Source organism: Mustela nivalis, assembly GCF_964662115.1.
Source record: "Mustela nivalis genome assembly, chromosome: 2".
Lineage (NCBI taxonomy): Eukaryota > Metazoa > Chordata > Mammalia > Carnivora > Mustelidae > Mustela > Mustela nivalis.
This window is the reverse complement of record NC_139021.1, coordinates 124,142,301-124,164,246: the sequence shown is the minus strand read 5'-3', so window position 1 is coordinate 124,164,246 and position 21,946 is coordinate 124,142,301. Positions and strand designations below refer to the sequence as shown.

General features: G+C 39.1%; 1 protein-coding gene and 1 long non-coding RNA gene across 2 annotated transcripts in view; one reads left to right on the top strand and one right to left on the bottom strand.

The window, feature by feature from the left end:
- The first annotated feature begins 1,926 nt into the window (after nt 1-1,926).
- TMEM26 (transmembrane protein 26) overlaps nt 1,927-21,946 on the top strand; it is a 47,495-nt gene continuing 27,475 nt past the window's right edge. Inside the window, exons 1-3 of the mRNA XM_082721645.1 lie at nt 1,927-2,063; nt 3,046-3,862; nt 19,962-20,040. Of these exons, the coding sequence (XP_082577771.1) occupies nt 3,672-3,862; nt 19,962-20,040 (270 nt within the window). The 5' untranslated portion in view covers nt 1,927-2,063; nt 3,046-3,671. The remainder of the gene's footprint in view (nt 2,064-3,045; nt 3,863-19,961; nt 20,041-21,946) is intronic.
- On the bottom strand, nt 3,869-16,275 carry LOC309860112. The gene is made up of 3 exons (XR_014309161.1): nt 16,168-16,275; nt 11,337-11,487; nt 3,869-4,680 (listed from the first exon to the last, which is right to left on the bottom strand). It is a non-coding gene; the product is annotated as an uncharacterized lncRNA (long non-coding RNA).

The window sequence follows — 21,946 nt, the reverse complement described above, 5'->3', positions numbered from 1 at the left end:
CCAGATTACAGTCATTCAGTAGCTTACTCACTGTCCATAATGTGACCTGGTAACTAGAGTTGAAAGAGTTCGGTGAATTCCTTTTCTTAGGAATTTGAACTCAGAATGTGGAAAGACTTGCCTGGAGGTGGACAGGGTCAGAGAGCTGCTAGAAAAGGTCTACAAACTGTAACCATGAGATCCCAGAGTCACTCAAGTCCACAGCTGTCTTACATTTCTAGCCCAAAGCTCTACTCTAATGCCTGTGCTTGATTTCCAAGGGGTTCCATCTCCTATAAGGCCATATGTACTCTTCTAATAACTACTCCTTTTACTTGAATTAGCTTGAGACAGACTCTTGCATGCAACCAAAATCACTCTAAATGAAAGAAATGATTGACAAGGGTTTCAATTTGCTTTCAGAAGGCAAGAGAGGCCTGGTGACTACTGTCCCCTGGGATAATAAGGTGAGCTCCACTTTGTGCACCCCAATCCTATACCACAAGAACTGGCTGCATGAGGTGAAACAATTTTTTGAGAAGAGTAGTTTGGATTGGAGATCTCAAGATAGTTCTCAAAGCTTCCAGTCTTCTTTTAGATAGATAGATAGATAAATTTATTTATTTATACTAGAGAGAAAGAGAGACCACATACATGAGAGGGAGAGAGAAGATCTTAAGCACACTCTGTGCTGAGCGTACAGCCTTGAGGCAGGGCTCAATGTTATGACCCTGAGATCCTGACTCTGAGATCATGACTTGAGCCAAAACCAAGAGTCAGACACCCAAATGATGATTGAGACACACAGGTACCCCCGCCTCCAGTCTTCTAAAATGAGCTTAGGAGAATTTTTTTTTTTTTTTAAATAACTTCAAAGTTCCATTTAATGACAGTTTTCTTTTTCAGACCCAGAGGAAATGGAGCCTATACTGACCTAAACCTTCAAAACAGAGAGCAGCAAAGATGTTTGGAAGCTGTTAGACTGACTTTCTTCCTTTCTTGTTAAACCCTTCTCCTGCAGCCCTTCCTAGGAAGCCTGAGAAAGAGAGAAGCAAACCCTGACAGCAGGAAACTGGTCTGCCCAGCAGCCAGGCCTTGCCACTCTCCTGTTGAACACAAAACCTTCACAGAGTATGAATATCAAGCAAAGCCATTTTGTGAGCCTGATTGATCAAGATAAAGACAGGATCACTCTGTCGTTGTGTCTGAACTCAAACAAAACATGAACATTGTCCTAACTGCCCAAACAGTCCCCTATCTAAGTAAGCTTTATTAAGACAACCCATTACAGAATTAACCCCACTTCCGGAGAGCATCCAATTAAAGTCAAGCCCTACTTTCTTAGTCCTCTTTAAAGCACCTAACACAAGCCCATATCCTTTCTAGTAAGTTCTCTCTAATCCGTCTAATATCTTCTTTCTGAGATGCCCACAGTTCTCCCTGGAGTGTGCTCTTTCTCTCTAAAAGACCAGTAAACCCAACTTGTTCAGCAACAGACGTATTCCTGACGGTGTTCAGCCTGAGGCTTTGACGGGTCTTACGTTTGTCTGCTTCACTCTTAGTGTTACTTGTCCAGACTAACTTTTTTTGGTCCAGCAATAATCACCAGTGTTACTGAGTACTTTTTACCTGCCAGGTGCTCTGTATAGATTAACTCATTTGATCCTCTCAATGGCCCTATAAGTTAATAGGCTTAATAAGGAAATTGAGGTACAATGGTTATACACTACTAAGTGGCTGAGCCGGGACTCCAAGGCAGCCAGCTGGCCTGGCTCTAGGCTCCAATGTCCACACCACCCTGCCTCCCACTGCACTGGTACACTGTGCTCTTGTGTGTCACTGAATAGCGTGAGGTCACTGGTCACTATGCCATCACCCCACAATGAAAAGCACTATGATAAGAAGTCCCAGGAAATCACTGCTGGGTTTCCTGAAAGATATGGAAGAATACACACCCACAGGGAAAAGAAAATCTTCCTGACAATAGTATCAGAAGTAACTGAGCTTCTAAGCAACTGGATTTTTTTTACTTCATGAAAACACTAATCATATAATTCAGAGTTTTCAACCTAATTTTAAGAAAGGTAAGGGATGATCATAAGTTGAATAAACCTAACCAAGATACTTCTTTTGTGTTTTTCTCTCAGTTTTACTAATGTGGTCAAGGGAACATCCCTGTTTGGTAGTAATATGACTGGAATTTCTTTTTTTTTTTTTAAGATTTATTTATTTTTATTTATTTGACAGACAGAAATCACAAGTAGGCAGAAAAGCAGACAGAGAGAGAGAGAGAAGGAGGCTCCCTGCTGAGCAGAGAGCCCAATGTGGGGCTTGATACCAGGACCCTGGGATTATAACCTGAGAGGAAGGCAGAGGCTTAACCCACTGAACCACCCAGGTGCCCCTGGCATTGCTTTATCTCCCCAGAAAGAAGGAGGCTGAGGTACAGAGTCTTAGAAGGCAATAATTAATATCTACTGAGATTTCAATAACTTGGTTTCATTTTATTTTATTTGTTTTTGTAATACCTTCTACCTCTGGCCTACTCTGCTGGTTTTTCCATTTGTAAGTGATATAAAGTTTCATTTAAAAATTATTTCAGTAAAAATTTGAGTTTATTTAAAGAAAAGTGTCAAATAAATAGTGGTACAGGCAGTAGGGAAACAAGGGAACAGAAATCATGAAGGGTGTTTTAGGAAACCCTGACTTCAGTTTCCTCTTCACCTTGGATGCTAGAAAGACCAGAGTTGAATTCATTGGTCATTGATCTCAATCAAGGGTGCCTTCCCAGCTGCATGAGTTGCTCCCACAAGTCCAACCCCTGGCTTTATCCTCTCCTTCCTTCCTCTGTCTCCCCTCTGCCTTCCTGCCTTGCTAACCTCCAACTTTCAGAAGAAATTCCTAGAGGTGGGGGGTGGAGGGGAGTGAGAGTAGGGACGACATAATAAAGAACATCTCTTTGCTTTGATAACACATTGACCAAAGAGTGGCAGTAACCCGGGCTACCCACTCCTTAAACGAGGTGCAGGGACCGCTCTCAGAAAACCCCCATCTGATTTCCTCTAGTCCTGTGAAGTTTCATTCTTCAAACTGCGCAGGAACAGCGTTTCCAAAACTGCTTGGACAGCGGATTCTTTGGCCCTCCTCCGTTCCAGCTTAGAGTTACTATGACAGCTTGTTCCCATAAGAAGTGTGAGTGAATCAAACTACTTCGCTGGAAAAGCCAGGGAGGAGATGGCACGGATGCGTCCTCCTCCCCCCTCTCAGGCTATGTAGCACCTCGACCCTCACTCCGCCCTATCTCTGGGAGTCGGGAAGTTTTGGAGGACACCCTGCGGGGGTGGGATGGGGTAGATTGCAGGGTTGGAGCCTGGCTCCCGGGATTGAGAAGGAGATGGGCAGCGCCGGGGAATAACGCCCCGGAGATCCCGGAGGCGCAGCCCCAGAACTCCCCAGCAGTCTAGACAGGCTGGGTTTAGATTCTCCCCTCTTGGAGAGTTGTCAGGAAGTTTGGGGGAGGGGCGAACCGCTGTCTCCTGTTCTCCCTGCTCCGGAGGCTGAGGAGGGACGGCAGCAGCGGCGGGTCTCGAGCTGTCAGGTTCCCGCCCACGGGCGGGCTCCGGGGCTCCCGAGGGGGCCCGCGGGGGCGCAGGCGGGGGTCTGGGGCCCGCGGGCAGAGCGCGCGGGCCGGCATGGAGGGACTGGTCCTGCTCAACAATCTGGCCACCCGGCTGCTGTTCGTGCTGCACTCTCTGGTTGGGGTCTGGCGAGTGACCGAGGTGAAGAAGGAGCCGCGGTACTGGCTGCTCGCGCTGCTCAACCTCTTGCTCTTTCTGGAGACCGGGCTCACCCTCAAGTTCAAGCGCGGCAGAGGCTACAAATGGTGAGCGCACCCCGGGAAAGGGAGGGCGCGCGGAGTCCCTGGGCACTGTTCCCTATGGCATTCGCCAGCAGCCCAAGAGCCAGTCTCCCCGCAGCCCGCCCATTTCTTACTCGGATTCTGACCCTCTTTGTCCTCGCCGGGAGCTTCCTAGGAGCGCGAGATGCTTGCGCGTCTCTGGGACACTCCGCAGTACCTCAGGGTTCTTCCTGTTCCAGGGCAACACAGGAAAGGCTCAGTCTCTGCCCCGTGTCACCCAGTCCCAGGTTTGGCAACTTGGAAGATGTGAAAAAAAGAAGGGAAAAGCTTGCCTTCTCTGCGGAAGGTGCTCCAGAGCGGGGGAGTCGTGGGGCAGGGGAGATGTTCCTGAGCCCAGCTTCCCGAACTTGGGGTGTGTGGGTGTGCACTCGTTAATCTCTGCCTGCAGGTGGGGGGATGCCTTTCGCTAAGCACAAGCGACTTTTGAAAGAGCTTGTGTGCATAAAACAGTCGCCTAGGGCAAGAAGCTCCTCGAAGCACTTCTGTGCCGCTCTGCATAAGCTTCAGGTGCCGCAGGTTGGTTCCGTGGGAGCTTGGTTAATGCAAGTTCACCTGGTCAGAGAAGGGTTGCCACACTGGTGGAGGGACGAGCAAGGAAGGTTCAAACTTAACCTCAACCTGCAGGAACGACAGGCTCTGTGTGATGTTTTATTCCCCGGAAGGCTTGACTGGCAATAGAAGAGTTGAGAAAGAGAGTCTCTTGCCATTTACAAAGAGTTTCCACCTCCATCCCTCCATTCCCAGTAGATTTTCATCCAAACTTCTCCAAGCTAGGCTTCTTCCTGCATTAATTTTTAAAAAGAGTAAGACTACAGTCACATAAAAATTCAGTAAAATTATACTATACATTAGTTTAAAAAAAAACAGTAAGGCAGTATTTTCACATATGTCAGTAGTTTTAAAAATATTTAATGCTGGAAGAAAATATTATTAGTTAAATCAAAGAACTACATACACAAGGACATTATGGTCAGCCACCAACCATATTAAGGGGGGGATAAAACCTCCTATCTACAATTTTGCATATTAAACTGCAAAAAGCTTTGTATTTTGTGACAGTCCAAGGGTGAGAATGTGTTGTTGTGTCTCTTAAGATTATGTGAATCTTGCTTAAATTTTCCACTTTTAAAAATTACCAGAATTATCAGTGAAAAAATTATTCAGGTAGAATCCTAATGTAATACAATAAGGATGGAAATGTTACAACCCCTCCCCCCACCCTATGATCAGCTTATTAAGGAGGAAAGATCTGAAGTACTTTCCAATGTGTCCTTTAAAAACCTCAAAAAAAATGGTCATTAGCTTCCCCAATAAGCCAATAAGTTAAAAAAACAGAAGGGGAGAAGAATGTTCACCCTGCAGGCCATATGAGATTTATTTCATTTTTACTGAGCAGCTTTGCAATGCTAAGGTAGAAAATATCTTCATAGCAGGAGCCTGCAATCTGAGGCTAAAAAGTGTTCCATGGAACGTAGTTCTGTCACCAACCAGCACAGCTTCTGGAAGAAAGGCCAGCCTTAAAAGGGGGACCAACCCAATGGTCCGTGAAATATTCTCCCTTGCGCTCCAAGAGTAGACCAGGGGCCTTCACTCATGTTAAGTCAGAATTCCCCACCAGTTATGTAGAAATAACTATAGCCCATTGAAACTTTACCTTCATGTCTATACCATCACTGGCAGCTGATTACAACTATAAGAGGAAAAATGATTGGGGCAAAAATAGGTGATCAATGTATAGAATTAAATAGGAAACTAGGGACCTTTTCGTGTGTAGTGTGGTCTCAAAATCAAAAGGAAAATGGAGCAATGGAGCAATACTTATTTGCTCTGAGGCATTGGGCATGTTACTGAAACTCTCTGACCCTCGGTTTCCTCATCTATAAATACTTATAGGTCATTATAAATTAAATGAAATAATATATTTTATGGTTGATGAATAAAAAAGGAATTATTTTTTTAAATACTAGGATTTCTCTCTTTTCTTCTTCTTATTAAAAAATATTATGAGTCAATTGGACACATTTTCTGTCTGTACAAGTCCAACAACTTTACTTGAGGGACTGGCCAATAAACCATTGGCTCAGAATCAAAAAGTAGAAAAAATTTCTCACCTTTATTTCAGAGCAGGCCATGATGCGTACTGTATATTTTAGCATTTATTGAAAAAATTGTGCTGGCTTAATATCTAAACTAATATTTGAAAATAAGCAAAGAAAATAGTAGATTTGACTTATAAAATTTCAAGAACTGAGTCTTTGTAAATGATCTAAATAAAAATGTGATTAATAATGCTTTGTTCTACTGATATTACTAAATGCTTTGTTCTGCTGAGCCTGAAAATGTGGTCATTTTTGTGGTGGACAAAGCTCATATACTATTGTCAGTAAGTTTGAGGGGGAAAAAAATCAGAAGATAGGATGCTAAAAAAATATAGACAATTATCCATGTATAACATGGTAACAATTAAAAAATATTTGATTTGAGACATATTTCATTGCTGGGTCGAAGTTCTCTGAGTAAGGCAAGGCATGACTTCTTATTATTTTTGTGTGATTAAAAAAACAATTTCCATCAGGAAATCAAGACTGATGAAGTAAAAACAAAAACAAAACAAAACAAAAAAACCTAAGTAAATATGACAGTATCTAGATCTTTCTATAGAAAAAATGTAAATATATAGATTTATGTACAGATCTACATATTGTATACCTTTTGATCCATTGGTCTTATAATCTGGAATCTACCCTATAGAACCCAAGGTGGTCATATGTAAAGACATATATACGAAAATATTAATTTCCATCTTGTAGTAAGTAAAAAATAAACCTAAAAACAACCTGATTAGCCATCAAAAGACTGGTTGAAAATTGTTAATATACCCATACTGTGTATATTTTGTTGGTATTAAAAGTGATGAGCTGGAGTTTAGCTATTGACCTAGAAAGATGCCTATGACATATTGTCAGGAAAATAAAGTTACAGAATTATGTATACTATGGGTTAATTTTTTTAAAGGACTTGTAAAAGAATTATCCTTTGTATCAGTTGGATACATTATCCATTTACAAGTTAAGAAGAAGAATAAGGTGAAACCTTTCCATACTTAAAATCAATCAACCAGTCAAATAATGCCTGGATGGTAGATGAAGCTCCATACATACAGGAGGTGAACATTTCTTTTCCAGAGCATCAAATCTATGACCCTCATTTAGATTACTCTGGTCTATTCTTTTTTTTTTTTTTTTTTTTTTTTAATTTATTTTTTATTTTCAGCATAACAGTATTCATTATTACTCTGGTCTATTCTGAACATTGTGCTTTTTACTAACTTTTGCACCTGACCCCACATAAATCAAACCCACAGAAATCATGGAACGATACATTGAGCTATAGAGGAAAATGTGAAAAAAAATTCCTGAAACATAGCAAACATATTACACTTGTCAAAAGAATGTTTCTTTAGCTATCCTTTGGAAAGGAAACATGGAACTAGTGCTGCTGAGCTCAGCCGTCCAGTGACAGCAACATTACGTCAACACTCATAACTTACAGTTGGAGAAGTTTAATTTGTTGGAATCCTATAGGATAGAGAGGGTAAGCCAATGACACATCCCTTGTCAAGCCCAATAAATGTGTGCTGGTGTAATTTGCTCACTTTCACCTGGCATTTATTAATTTCACATGAACATTCACTTACATTCCTATACGATGGAGATTAGTATTGCTTGCTTTTTTGTTTTCTTGATTTTATTTTCTATTATCCAGGTAACAGTCTAATAGATCTATGAATTGCCATTTAGGTAAAGTCAAACACAAGACAATGTTTCTGTTGCTTATTTGCCAATACCAATAAAATATTTCTCAGGAGTAAGAAAAAGGACCAAGATTGTGAAAAGTTTGAAGCCTGTTTACTTGAAAGGAGGCAGTATCCTCAAATAAATAGAAATCTAAGTTGGATTTATTGGCAAAAAATATTCATTAAGCCTTTAGATTTCCTCATCAGAATTTAAGAATATAAGGTAAATATAATTGAGTTAATAAAAGACCTTACCTACCTGGTCAACTTTCTTCATTTTATCTCTTTACTCTTTCCTTTATTGAGCTTAACCAAATGTCTATTTGTTGAATTACCCAATAAGTACATATGATACTATGCTAGACTCTGTGTGAACAGGCAAAAAGAACAGAAAACCAAAATATTTGAGGTTTTAAATTTAAGGGTAGCATTCTGATTAAGTGCTCAAATGTGTAGGAATAATTATGAATAATTTAGCATTTGTTGATGATCAGGCTCTTTCGTCCTACACAGACTATTCCATGTGATCCTGACAGCAGCTGCACTGATTTTCTGTTTCTCTGTTTTTCCCCATTTTTAGATGAGGAAACTGAGGCACAGAGTTATGAAGTCATTTTATTCACAACTGCTTAGCTGGCAATTGAAGGAGCGGGTTATCAAGAGTCCAACTGTTTAGGGGAGAAGGAATGTGATGAAGTGTATGGGGTGGGGTGAGTAGGGAGAAGGCTGTCATGGCATTTGAGCTGGAACAGGAGATAATGGGTAAGAGACAGGAGTGCAAAGGCTGTGTAGTTAAAGATGTCCCGAGGGAGGGGAGTGTAGGAAACCTTGAGCAGATTTTTCTGGAAAGCCTTATCAGTCTTCATTCAACAAACGTATATGGACTAGCTAATGGGTATTAGACACTGAGTGTCAAGAGTATGGAGGGTGAAAAAAACAGGTAAAATTCTTCCCTGAAGGAACTCACGTTTTAGTCCAGGGACTCAGAAAATAAAGAAGTCAATAAGAAACAAGGGAGCTAATAAGTAACAAAGAGGGATCTCAACTCTGGAGGCCTAAGTGGTAGCAGTCACAGAGGGATAAAGGAGCGGGGTCGGGGGGTTCCCACTGGGTGGTTAGAGAAGCCTGGCTGAGAGGAGACATCTGAGGTTTGTCTGTTTAGAGAGGAGAAGGAGTCAATGTGGGAATAGCCAGGGCGATGAAAAGAGGGAGAGAGAAAGGCCAAGTGTGCCCTGGGACATTTCTGACATAATCCCCAGAAGACAGATAAAACTGCATTTCTTTTCTCTTCTTTCAGGTCTCTACTCTTCCCCAGGTCGTGAAAAATTCCTTTTAAATTTTATGTTACCATATCTCATTTGAGACACCATGTGTTAGACAGTGTATGGGTGGCCCCAACTACAAATAGGAAAGACAAATGGGGAGTCAGAAGAGATTCTATCCTAAAAGGATTTCAAATTCAAACCAATTTTGTAACAAAACAAACAAACAAACAAAACACCTCAGTGTAGTCTGTTCTGAATACTCAATTGTATTTAGAAGGCTCAACAGCAGAAGTGGAAACACAGACTTGACAGAAACCATACAAAGCCTAACCTTGAACAAGTCTTGGGTAGTGTAGGAGAATCTTTGTCATTCTGTAGTATTTGACAATGTGTATCTTCCTTCATCAAAATTGTTTAACCAGTGAGAAAGTTGGGAAATAAAAGCACTCTTCTCTTGCTGATCTTTTCAGATATCAGGGAGGATGAAATGGAGAGATTTAGGAGACCCTGTGATTTCCATATGGCCATCTTGGACAATGGAAATTCTCCCAGCAGATAGACTATTTCTCTTATTGTTCACACTTGCTGTCCAGATTTCTTGAAATCTCTCTTTAGCTTTTAAGTTATTCTAGGAACACTTTCCACTGTGCTTTGGATTTATCAGCCCTGTCTGAAGCATGTATCCAGAGTTTTATAATATTCATTGTCTTCGCAGGTTGCATGTATGTGTTTTTATATCCTGAGCCTTGAGTTCAATGCACAAGGATGACAGGTTTGCATCTGTTTTGGAAGCACACATTGAATGTCATCAGCAAATGATTTTGTTTTTAGTGATCTGACTCACGGTTTAGGAAGAAGAGTCTTACCTTAACTTGAATTAGTAAAATGCTTCACTCCTAAGAAACTGTCATATTTTCTTATTTTATTTTGCAATGGACTTGGGATCAAAGCAATAATTATGTCTGCATTTAGAATGGGAACCCCAGGAAACTGAACCATTAAGTGATGTCCATGCTTTTTTCAAGAGTATGTTCAACATAGACATTTAGAACTAAAAATTAAGGTTCTAGTATTTTGTAACTTCTTATACTTGACAGAGAGAAAAACAAGGTGCAAATTGATATGGGCAGCTCCCGTGAGCTGTTATAAATATATCCTTCCTCTTCAATTTCATGCATTTCTCCTTCTCATGCAGTGCCATTATTTGCATACGGCATCAGGACAAATCTGAATAGTTTAACTTCTTTTCCATCAATGGAAAATTCACCTTTCATTCAAGGTCACTTCACTTCTCCTCATGTGCATGACCCTCATTACTCCAGAAATTTCTCTGGAGTACAGGTATCAGAAGGGTGAGACTTAAGGAATATAAGTTTTGTTTAAAAAAAAATGTGTATTTTTTTTTCTTTTTAAATAGCTTTATTGAGATACAAGTCACATATCACACAGTATACCCTATACCTTAACTAAGGTACACAATTAAAAAATATATATACAATTAAACTTTTTTATCATTGTTTTTTTTTTTTAATTTCTTTTCAGCGTAACAGTATTCATTGTTTTTGCACCAGGTGGTGGGTATTAAGGAGGGCACGTATTGCATGGAGCACTGGGTGTGGTGCAAAAAACAGTGTTTTGTTTTTAAACAAAACAGGGGTTTTTATATGCAGGTATTGAAAATTGAACTTTCTTTGAAAGTCACATTGAAGTGATATTAAGGACACACAGATTATTAGTATAAAATGCCAGGGTGGGGTTGATTTGGTTTCTTTTCTCTGAATACAAACCTACAGTAATTGTTTAGTCATTGTTTAGAGAAGAGTCTTGTATTTTATTTTCAGTTTGTCCGACTGATTTTTAAAAGACCGTGGATATATAACTGACTTAATGTTGTATGCTTATTAGAATAAAATTAGTATTCTTTAGGGGGAGGAGTCCTCTCTACTATCAGCCTTGCTGCCAGTCCTGGTCGGGTCCTTCCAGTATTCCTTTGCTTTTGTAGGTCCCTGATTGAGCTTCCTGATGGTGACAATGGGGGTGGAAACTGTTATCAGCTACTGAGTACTGACAATGCTCCAAGCCTGCTTCCCATCCGTTATGTCAGTGGTCCTCACGAGGACCCTAGACGAGAGCTTTACTCTTTATTACCATTTGATGAGGAGGATGCTGCTGCTTAGCAAGGCTCCACCTCTTGTCTAAGGTCACAACTAATTATACTAAATCACAGAACAATTCCCAGCATCTGGTTAGTGCTCCCATTTATTTATTTTTTTTTTCTGTTTGCATGTTTTATTTCCATTTCAGAAAGTGCGTTATAAAAGAGAAGAGAGCGAGCGCTCACATTTATTGAGCCGGGAGCGTACATGGCCCACATTACCTCATTCGGTCCTCGCTAGAGCCCTGGAGGCACTATTCTTGCTTCCACATGCGCAGAAGGAAGCAAAGGCTCAGAGGCATCTTCATCCCAGCTCTGAACGCCATCAGCTGATTTCTTGTGCTCTGCATTCAATAAGCAGACTGGGGTTTATCTGTGGAAAATACAACTACATAGATTTTTTAGGATCAAGGATTCCCGATAGCAGGCAAAGGGTCAAACAAAGTATTTTGTCTTTTTCAAAATTGGGGTGACTTGACAATGAGCAGTGGGATGATTTTGCTTCGAACGGAATGTAGAGGAGTCAGGCTACACATGGACATGGCTCAGAGACACTCTTGCACAAGTAGACATGCTTGGAAAGCCAACACAGGATGTAAAACAAAACAGAAGAGGGGGAAAATCCTCCAGCGTCTGTATTTTTGTTCCTAAGGTGAAGAAATAAGCTCTTCTACAGAACAGAAATAAATACCACTGTCTTTTATAGAATGAAATGAGTTACAGCATTACATAAATAACATCCATCATGCATTTTATCCTCTCAGAGACCATTAAAATTCCTGTAGTCATTAGCACTTAGGTTCACTTAATCATTAAACAATCAGTTATTGTACTAAGTGCTATAATGATGTTCTTGAAGGAATATAAAATACATGCAGTTATATGAGAACAGGAAAAAAACCACACCCTGAAGAACCAAATAATTTTCCACAAATTAAGTCCAAGACTGAAGAAAGTTTGCAGAATAAAGATACAATCATTACAGTAGGCTTGTTAGACAAGGGAAACTTCTCAGGTAAGTGATTTATGTACTGGCCTTTGTAATAGCTGGGGGTTTTACCAGAGTGCAGGAAAGAGAGAAAGGTTTTTCAGGTTGGGGGAATATCATGATGGCAGCACTTAGGGTTTTAGTTGGAACCAATTCATTTAAGAAGATGTTGTGATTTTCTTTGCCTCAGAAATTTTACGAGAGAAATAGTACATAGATCTTAAAATTGATGCATATTTTGTTCCTTTAAATTGTTTAGTCATATTGAAGCATACTGCTGCGTTTTGAATGTGAACAGCTTCAAATTTAATAAAACTTATTCTTGCTTTAAATATACTTTGGGCAATTAAAAAAAATATATTTATTTATTTATTTATTTGACAGACAGATCACAAGTAGGCAGAGAAGCAGGCAGAGAGAGAGAGGGAAGCAGGCTCCCTGCTGAGTAGAGAGCCCGATGCGGGGCTCGATCCCAGGACCCCGGGATCATGACCTGAGCCGAAAGCAGAGGCTTTAACCCACTGGGCCACCCAGGCACCCCTACTTTGGGAAATTTTTAAGTGAAGAATGTATTACTAATTTTGCCACCAGTTTATATCATAATTTGGAAATATGACTTTATTAGAAAAACAACTGGCAATAACAGTGAAAATTACAATGAAGAGACCTACTATTCACCTCCAGAAGTATTCTCTTGGCAAACCCAAACGTAGGCGTTTGTGAAGGGCTTTCACAGCATAAAGAAGGGGCATTCCCAGCCCACATGAAATTCATCCAGTCTCCTGTGATCTTGTACTTCAGCTGTTCTCCCAGAAGATCACGGAGAACACAAACCAATCAACTGATTTGTGTACCAATTAAATCATGCTCAACCCTTACTCAGTTTTCCTTTCGGAGGGAGCTCTCATGAACTTACGGCCGGTTGGTGTGGCCTCCTCCCCTGCCTAACAGGCAAACACAGGCAAAGGCTGTGGGAGGGTGAGCTGCTTAAGAAGACAGACGGGGGGATATCTGGGGTTGGATCCGTGTCTTCCATGTGTGCAGGGTTCTGTGTTCTGCAAGCCTATCTTCAGGTGTGTGTGGAGGCTGTCATGCCGGCTGCTCTTCCCAGCGTGGACGGACACCAAGCCGCTGCTGAACAGCCCAGAGGGAAATCGCGGATGTTAAGGCCCACTTAGACAAAGTAGTCTGTGTGAAAGGAGAACAGACAATCCTTAAACAGTTAGACACCGTTTGGGGGCTCATGAAAGGGTATCTTGACCTAGTTTCTTGATTCCATGAAAATAGGCCTATTATTATAAAGTGCTCTGGAAATTTTATTGAGGACACTCAAAGCAGTTTAATATGAGACTGTGAAACTTAGGTGTAGTATCCTTACAACTCCAGTCTGGCTTTCTACCTTAGGAAATACTGAGGAATGAAGTGCAAATAAAACCGTGATCCACACCGAAGTCATCTTGGAACCGTAGTTTTGTTTCTCTTAAATATTATCTATTTTCAGATCTATGCATATGGTTAGAAGACTAGAATACTCACTGTTCGCAGAGAGAAAAGCCGTACAGAATAGTGGGGATAATATGGTTAATTTTTCTATTTGCTGATATATATTATAATACATTTCAAAAAAGGAACCAAGGTTACTTCCCAATAAGAAAATGGTAACTGTCATTTTTTGAAAAAAGAAAATGGAACCCTAACTGTAGACTAATGATGAGATAAAGTAAATAAGATGTCTTGTAGGGCTAAACTGCTAAATGTCATGACATAATCATTTCGTGAAGAACACTGTAATTTGTTGAAATGACAACTTTGTATGATTAATATTTTATTTTTGGATGAAACAAACAAACAAAAATGAGGATAGTTCTTGAAGAGCTCAGGGCAGTGTCTAGCAGGTAGCAAGACCTTTAACACATTTGATTAGTAAACAAATGAGTACATAAACAAATGGATAAAAAAATGCTTTAAGAGGTTGCTCCTGCCATGTACTTCAGAGAAAACTGGTGGGTTGGATAAGGGCTGTGGTTTAAAACCCAAAACAAGGGGTGCCTGGGTGGCTCAGTTGTTTAAGCACCTGCCTTTGGCTCAGGTTATGATCTCAGGGTCCTGGCATCAAGTCCTTCATCAGGCTCTCTGCTCAGTGGGGAGACTGCTTCTCCCTCTCTCTGTCTATAGCTCTTTGTGTGTGTGCACTCTCTCTATCAAATAAATAAATACAGTCTTTAAAAAACTTTATAAATAAATGAATAACAAAACAAAAACACCAAACTTCTTGGAAAGAAAGAGTATCTTTTGAAAGGTTTTAATTTGAAGAAAAAAAAAAAAACTAAGCAACAAAATTTATCATTAAACTATTAATGTTGGGAAACTTTTGTCTTCTGACAGAATAGTGGTAATTTGTATCATAGTATATTTGAGCCTCTAAGGCCAAATAGCTGATTAGTATAGTAGTAAGGTGTTACACACTTTCTAAAAATTTCCTGCTTGAACGTGTCTTATGAATTTATCATGTTTATCAGTTTTTGTTAGCTTATTAATAAATAGTATATCTTATTTTCATAAACAAGTATCCAGAAACCTAATTTATTTCTGGATTGGCTAGCCCCCTCTATGGTTTTAGACTTTATACAAAATGCTTGGCATTGGCTTACTTCTGATGCTGTTGACATAAAGTCTGGAGTAAAATTATTTTGTAGCTGTTAATAAAAGGCATGCAATCTGATTAATTACACAGAAAAAGGTACGATCAGGCATAGTTTTTAATTTTTAGAGCTCAGATTCTCCTGAATCTGAATGAGACTCAGAGTCTCAGTTTCAGATTCTGAAACTGAATTGCATAGACAACACATGATCAAGAATCAACTAAAAAGTAATGGCTGGAATGTTACCTTGGAATATTAAATCTTTCATAGTAGCAAAACAATATTAAATTCATGTAAGAACAGAATAATTAGTTTCCCTCAAAAAACTTTTGATAAGAATCAACTAATGTGATATATCAGGAAGAGGTTTCTAGTCAAACAAGCAATAGAGTGTCAAAAAAATAGAAATTTTAAATCAACCAGGACCTTACCATGTCAACAAATATTTGTGGAGAACACACAGCCAAGTACTGTGGGAGGCACTGAGGATATAAGGATGAACACACAACTTTGGTGCTTATACTACTTACATTTGCTGGGAGACAGTTAAGTGCCAGGGAACACTCACACATGTGCACATATATAATTTTAAATTTCGAAGATCTACAGGGTAATAATGAAGAATGCTATAGGACAAGTATAACAAGGAGATCTAATTTAGACTGGAGGACCGGGAAAGTTCTTCCACAGGGTCTCATACACCTGACATGAACTACGAGAAGGAAATAATCAGGTGAAGAGTAGGGGTAAAGAGATGTTTCAAGAGAGAAACACATGTGTGAAGTCTTGAGTTGGGAATGTACGTAGGTTTTCTCCAGAACCGAATGAAAAACAATGTTATGGGAGCACAGTGAGGAAAAATGGCAAGCGGCAAAGCCCAAGAGGTAGGCAGGGCCCTGACTGTGCAGCATTCTGTAGGCCATTGTGGGCAAATGACCCGTGCAAACCATGACTGGATGACAGGATTGGCCTTAGCATCAAATGTGGAGTTAAGGATAATGATGTCTTTAGCAGTGCAAACAATTTCCTCTGATTCAAGAGGTCTTAAACAGGTTTCATTTGGGGAATTTTCATTTGGGGAATTTTCATTTGGGGAATTGACAATAGGATTGATTGTGAGTTATTTGAAGAAACAGCCTTCTAACCTGGCATCCTCGATTGTGAGTTATTTGAAGAAACAGCCTTCTAACCTGGCATCCTCTGGTCCTCTTTAGGTGTAGGTCTTGAATATGTAGCTATGAGTTTACTTGCAGAGCTCAGCCTAGGTAAGGCAGCAATGCGCATGTGTTGAGCCATACACTCTCAGGCCCATGGCACACACTCTCTCTTCTCATCCTCACAACCATCCTATGACCTGGATATTTTATCTCCGTTCTATAGATGAGGACATTGACTCATAGGGAAGGTAGCAAATTTCCACTACCTTGGAAGATGCGCCTTGGAACAGGTGATTCAAATCTGGGTCTCCTAGGTTTGTGTAGTAATTCTTCTCAGGCCACAACTCCAGGGGTGTACTTGCTACTGGATCTCCTGAAATGGGAATAAAAAAGGTCTTTGTAGATGCCAGTACCCTCCATGCCCTCCATTTTATTCATAAATTCAGGCACTCAAGCATTTTTTAATTTATTTATTTGACAGAGAGAGATCACAGTAGGCAGAGAGACAGGCAGAGAGAGAGAGGAGGAAGCAGGCTCCCTGCTGAGCAGAGCGCCCGATGCAGGGCTTGACCCCAGGACGCCGGGGATCGTGACCTGAGCCGAAGGCAGAGGCTTAACTCATTGAGCCACCCAGGAACCGCTTAAGTATTTTCTTAATAAGCGTTTATTAAAGACTTAGTAAGACATCTGACATCCCTGAGAAGAAGAAAAGATGAACGAGAAGAAAGAAGAGAGGGAGATAAATGTAAATAAGACAGAATCTGCCTTCAAAGAGCCTGTATTAGGAAAGCTAAGGCTAATACACACATAATCATGAAATAGTGGAGAATGTGTTGTTAGGTCACAAGGGAAATATAAGCTAAGATTAATTCCTACTATGCCTCTGAAATACAGGTAGGATGTTGATGGCTGGAGAGGCAAGAGGAGAGCATTCCAAAACAGACAGTCATAATTTGGAGGGACGTTTCCTCTAAAGTCATTTCAGAACCTCTCTTCAGATTAATCAAGCTGACGGAGCATGGAACACTTTGTTCTTAACAGGGATGAATGGTCCCACAAAACATATGTTATATGTGGCTGAAATGTATTCCTCATATCGAAAAAATAAAATATATTTAGACATGTTTTAATACTTCCCTAGATAAGAGGGACTTCTATTTTCTCCATAAGTTTTGTTGTTTTAATTTCAGCTGTACAACTACTGTTGCTGACTACAGGGGAGTTAGAGAGGAAGGACAGGAGGAAGTTCTGGGTGGTGATTTGTTCTTGAACACTTAGGCATGCTATCCACATCCCCAGTAACTCTTCTGGAAGCCTCCTGAAATTCCAGCAAATCCTCTCCAGTATAGGGTTAGGAGGGTGGAACATATGGGGAGAAACGCTATGGACTAAGTTGAATATGGTAAATTCCTAGACTCTCAGCGTGATACCTTCTTTCTACCCCCTTCTCACCTATGTCGAAAAAGATTATGAAGACAGATTAAAGTGAGGGGAACTTTGTAGAAAACATTTTGTTCTGAGGATGTAGTGCAAGAAGAGAAACGGGAAGTGGAAAAACTAGAATACGGAGGCTTTGAATGTCCGATTATGGAATTTAGATGTTCTGTGGCAGGTAATATAGACAATCTCGGGTCTTAAAGTTTGTTGTTGTTTTTGTTTTTTAGGTTTGTTTTAGTTTTAAATATCTAGATTCCTAATTAGAGGCAATACCTTGAAATAGGGTAGTATTTTTTTTTCCAATTATAGAAATCATTCTTATGCATACAAGATGTTAAATGTTGTTTGTTTCATGTTGAACCTCTTTCAAGAGTTATTATAGGGTCAGTCCATGGTTTCCCTGGATATTATTGTTATGATATTTTTAGGGGAGTCAATCCCAAAATTAATTCCTAGAGAGTCAACAAAATTGCAATCCAGTCAACATTTGACATAGCCAAATAAACATTTACATATTCCAAATGTCCTTGCAATTGGAATTCATTTCCTTTCTCAATCTCACAAAGGAAATACTCTCTCCTGATGTTTCCCTTGATATGTAAGGCCAAGGAATAAATTTTCCTTATTTTTTTTTAAATTTTTTATTTTTTATAAAAATTTTCCTTATTTTTTTTTAAATTTTATTTACTTATTTGACATAGACACAGGACGAGAGAGGGATCACAAGTGGGAGTGGGTGAGGGAGAAGCAGGCTTCCAGCTGAGGAGGGATTGAGCAGGGCTCAATCCCAGGACCTTGGGATCATGACCTGAGCAGAAGGCTTAACGACTGAACCACCCAGGCACACCAAGTTCTCCCTATTCTTTTAAGAGTATGTTCAACATGGGGGCTTTTGCTATCTCTCTGTCGCCCAGCCATCTTCCAAGTCAGATTTCAATAATATCATGAGCCATAACCTTTTGTTTCAAAATTGGTTCTTTGCAGGAAATCAAAGGTGGAAGAGTATCTATATGAAATATTGATTTTTTTTAAAAGACCTCACTTTCTTTTGTTCTTTCTCCCTTCTTTCCAAAAGCTGAAATGTAGTATTAGTGAAATTGTTAACAGTCTTGAAAAAGCCCATTCTAGATGCTGTCTTCCATTTAGGTTTGCTCACTTTTCTCTCCTGGATTATGATAATATGGTTTTAATACCATTTCATCTAAAGTAATTCTATTTGTTGAGCAATTAACATTTCTGTTTTTCAAACCATTTTAAACCATCACATGCATATACTTAAAGTATTTTAATAAAATTATATTAACTCACAATTTTTTTCTTTGAGATGGCCTATACAGCAATAGTCCTATCTAAAACGATAGAGGTACAATTTTAAGAAATAAATTTGGAAAGTATGTTACTTTTTTCTTGTTTTAAATTTCTAAAGGCATATTTTTATTATATAATGTCCTATAAAATACTAATAATAGTTATCTATTATGGAATACCCACCTCTGCCATGCACTGCTTTAAAGAAAGTGTAATAAAGACCTCTATGAGATAAATGGGACCACTCTGGACTAAACTGTGTTTCCCAAAAATTTGTATGCTGAAGCCCTAACCCCCAGTGTGACTCTATTTTGAGATATAGCTTTTAGGAATTTATTACAGGTAAAAGATGTCATAAGGGTAGGATCTTAATCCATTAAGATTGGTCAACTTTTAAGAGGAGAAGAGAGTGATCTCTGTCTCTCTCTGCTTGTGATGTGCATGCCCCAAGGAAGGGCCATGTGAGGCCAGGTTACAGCAAGAGGGTGGCTATCTATAAACCAGGAAGGGAGACCTCACCATGCTTCCAACCTCCAGAACCATGAGAAAATAACTATCTGATGTTTAAGCTACCCAGTCTGTGGTATATTGGTATGCTATTAAGTGACTGTCTCCATTTTGTGGACTAAGAAGCAGACAGAGCCACTGGTATCTGAACCTAAATATGTTTGACTATAAAAGCCCACTTTTTGGACTACCCTCTGAATTTTAAGCCAGCAAATAATGAATATAGATAGCCTTTTAAAACAATACTAAGCACTTCATCTGTTGTTGTTTCTTTGCATTTTAATTTTTACTAGGTTTCTCAGATATCACAAAGTCAGTTGATTTTGTTCATTCCTATTCATTATCATCTGATTTTTGTCTTCTAGTAGGATGTTACTATTTGGGCTTTCAGAATTCCAGGTTAATATTTAAAAATGTAGCTAATCTTCTTGAAATTGCAATGTTGAAAAAATCCAAGAAGATTTACTATTGCTGTATTTGCTTGTTGTAAAACATATTAAATACAAAATATCCAGTTTTGTGCCTGAAACTAGTTGGCAGTGTCCCATTAAGCCATATTAAAATTAACTTCTATTAATTGGATTAGAAATTCAGTGAGAATGACAGCTGCTAGTGCCTTTTGCAGTTACTTTGTTTCTCTACAATCCATATGGCAGAAATCACATAATGCTTTTATCCCCATTGAAATAAACACTTGAGATAAAAAGGTTTAACTCAATGTGATCAGGGTATGTGTATTTGTTTTTCTTTAATTAAAAAAGAGGGTTTTTTTTTTGTAAAAACTGAACTTTTTTTCTCTCTTTTACAGGTTTTCACCAGCCATATTTTTATATCTGATTAGCATTGTTCCATCATTATGGCTTCTTGAAATGCACGATGAGACCCAGGTATGTCCCTTTGGAAAGTAAGAAAGTGGAATATTTATCAGTAAACTATTTTCATACTAAAATTTATTTCAGAAATGCATTTCTCAAAGGAATGGTAGTTATCAAGAATTGAAAAAGTAAGAGGCCATTAACAAAAGAAAGTGAATTCATGATCTATCAAAGCCAATAAAAATATTATAGTTAAGCATTAAGATTTATAATTAATTAATAACTTATGTTAAAGATCTTGTTCTTGGGATGCCTGGGTGGCTCAGTTGGTTGGACGGCTGCCTTCGGCTCAGGTCATTGTCTCGGAGTCCTGGGATCGAGTCCCACATCTGGCTCCCAGCTCCATGGGGAGCCTGCTTCTCCCTTTGACCTTTTCCTCGCTCATGCTCTCTCACTGTCTCTCTCTCAAATAAATAAATAAAATATTAAAAAAAAAAAAGAATAAAAAAGATCTTGTTCTTAGGCACTCCTGACCTCAAATATGCTAGAGTTTTTTACGTGAGGTACAGGAAGGTTGTGTGTAAAAATTTAGCTTTAAACTTCGCATATTCAATGAATTCCTATATTGTACTGAAAATGGGCAGGGCTCAATAATCTAGCATCCTATAAAATAAAAGTAGCAGAAATTAAAAATAAACCCCATTGTCTAGACTCTGTTATGCAAATGCAATCAAACTTGGTGGGGCTACTAAAAAACGTCTGTCTTAAAATACAGGCCTTACAGATTACAAAAGATTCCTTTTTGAGGGTCCCATGAGCTGTTTTAGTGAAATGGGTATTCTACTCTGGAGTCAGATATGAAGAATTAAAAAGAGGAGTATGAGATCTACCATTGGGAGAGGTGGGCTACGTGTATATGGACTGACTTAAAAAATAAACAATGGCTTCCAATGAGAGTCCCTAATCTATAGAGAGAGAAAGATTTTTAAGTGAGTTGCTGCTTAGATGGGCAGCCCCAGGTATCAGGATCTGGATTAGATTCACAATCTATTACTATTAATGCTCCTGTACCACACTGTGAAAGGCAGACTCTAGCAGATGCCAGCCTGGACTTCATATCTTCTGGGTCATAACATAGGGCTATGTTATAGATAAGCTATAGTTATGATATAATATTATTAGAGTATTTTCACTGATACAATGCATTATTCAAGATAAGAATTTGCCCCTATACAGATTTCTTTGCTGCAGTTGGTCATTTTATAGTAAAGTTAAGCCTCTGATATATGTTTCAGATATCCAAACCTTGTCTGGAAAATGCTTGCTCCAAATTTTAGGCACCCACAGGGGAATTTAGCTCTGTGGACTATTTCTGAAGAATTCCACAAGCACATACCAATAAAATAGGCCTGAGGAAAACATTTATCTGCTTTAACCCTGTTTAAAAATATTAAAGTCATAGGCTATCTCTATGACTGTAGCAAAATATTTTTGTAGCACTAGATTGGCTGGTTCAAGTTATCATGGTTTTTAAAAACCATAGCATAAGAGTTAGGGGACTGTTTCAATTTCCTTACTACTTACTACTTTCAGGGGGATGGAAATAAGCTCTGGTGATTTGAATCATTTCTTTCTTTCACATCCAATTCTATAACATGACTATCATCCACAATAACAATTCATTTCCCCAAATGCTTTTATAATATAAATGCGTTGCACAGTTAATTGATATACAGGTCAAATCCCATTACAACAAATAGCATGCAACCAAAAGCTCTCTTTTTAATAAAAAAAGATTTTTGAGCCCCAGGCAGTACCTCTCTAATTTTCATACTACAAAAGAAATTGGACCTTTAGTAGTAATGGATTTGACTCATTTTGACACTAAGAATTAAAATGAATGCCCAAAGATTGAATTGGGCAGGGTGGGCAGAGATGGAAGTAGAAAAAAGTAAGCGTTAAGGGAGACAAAACAGTA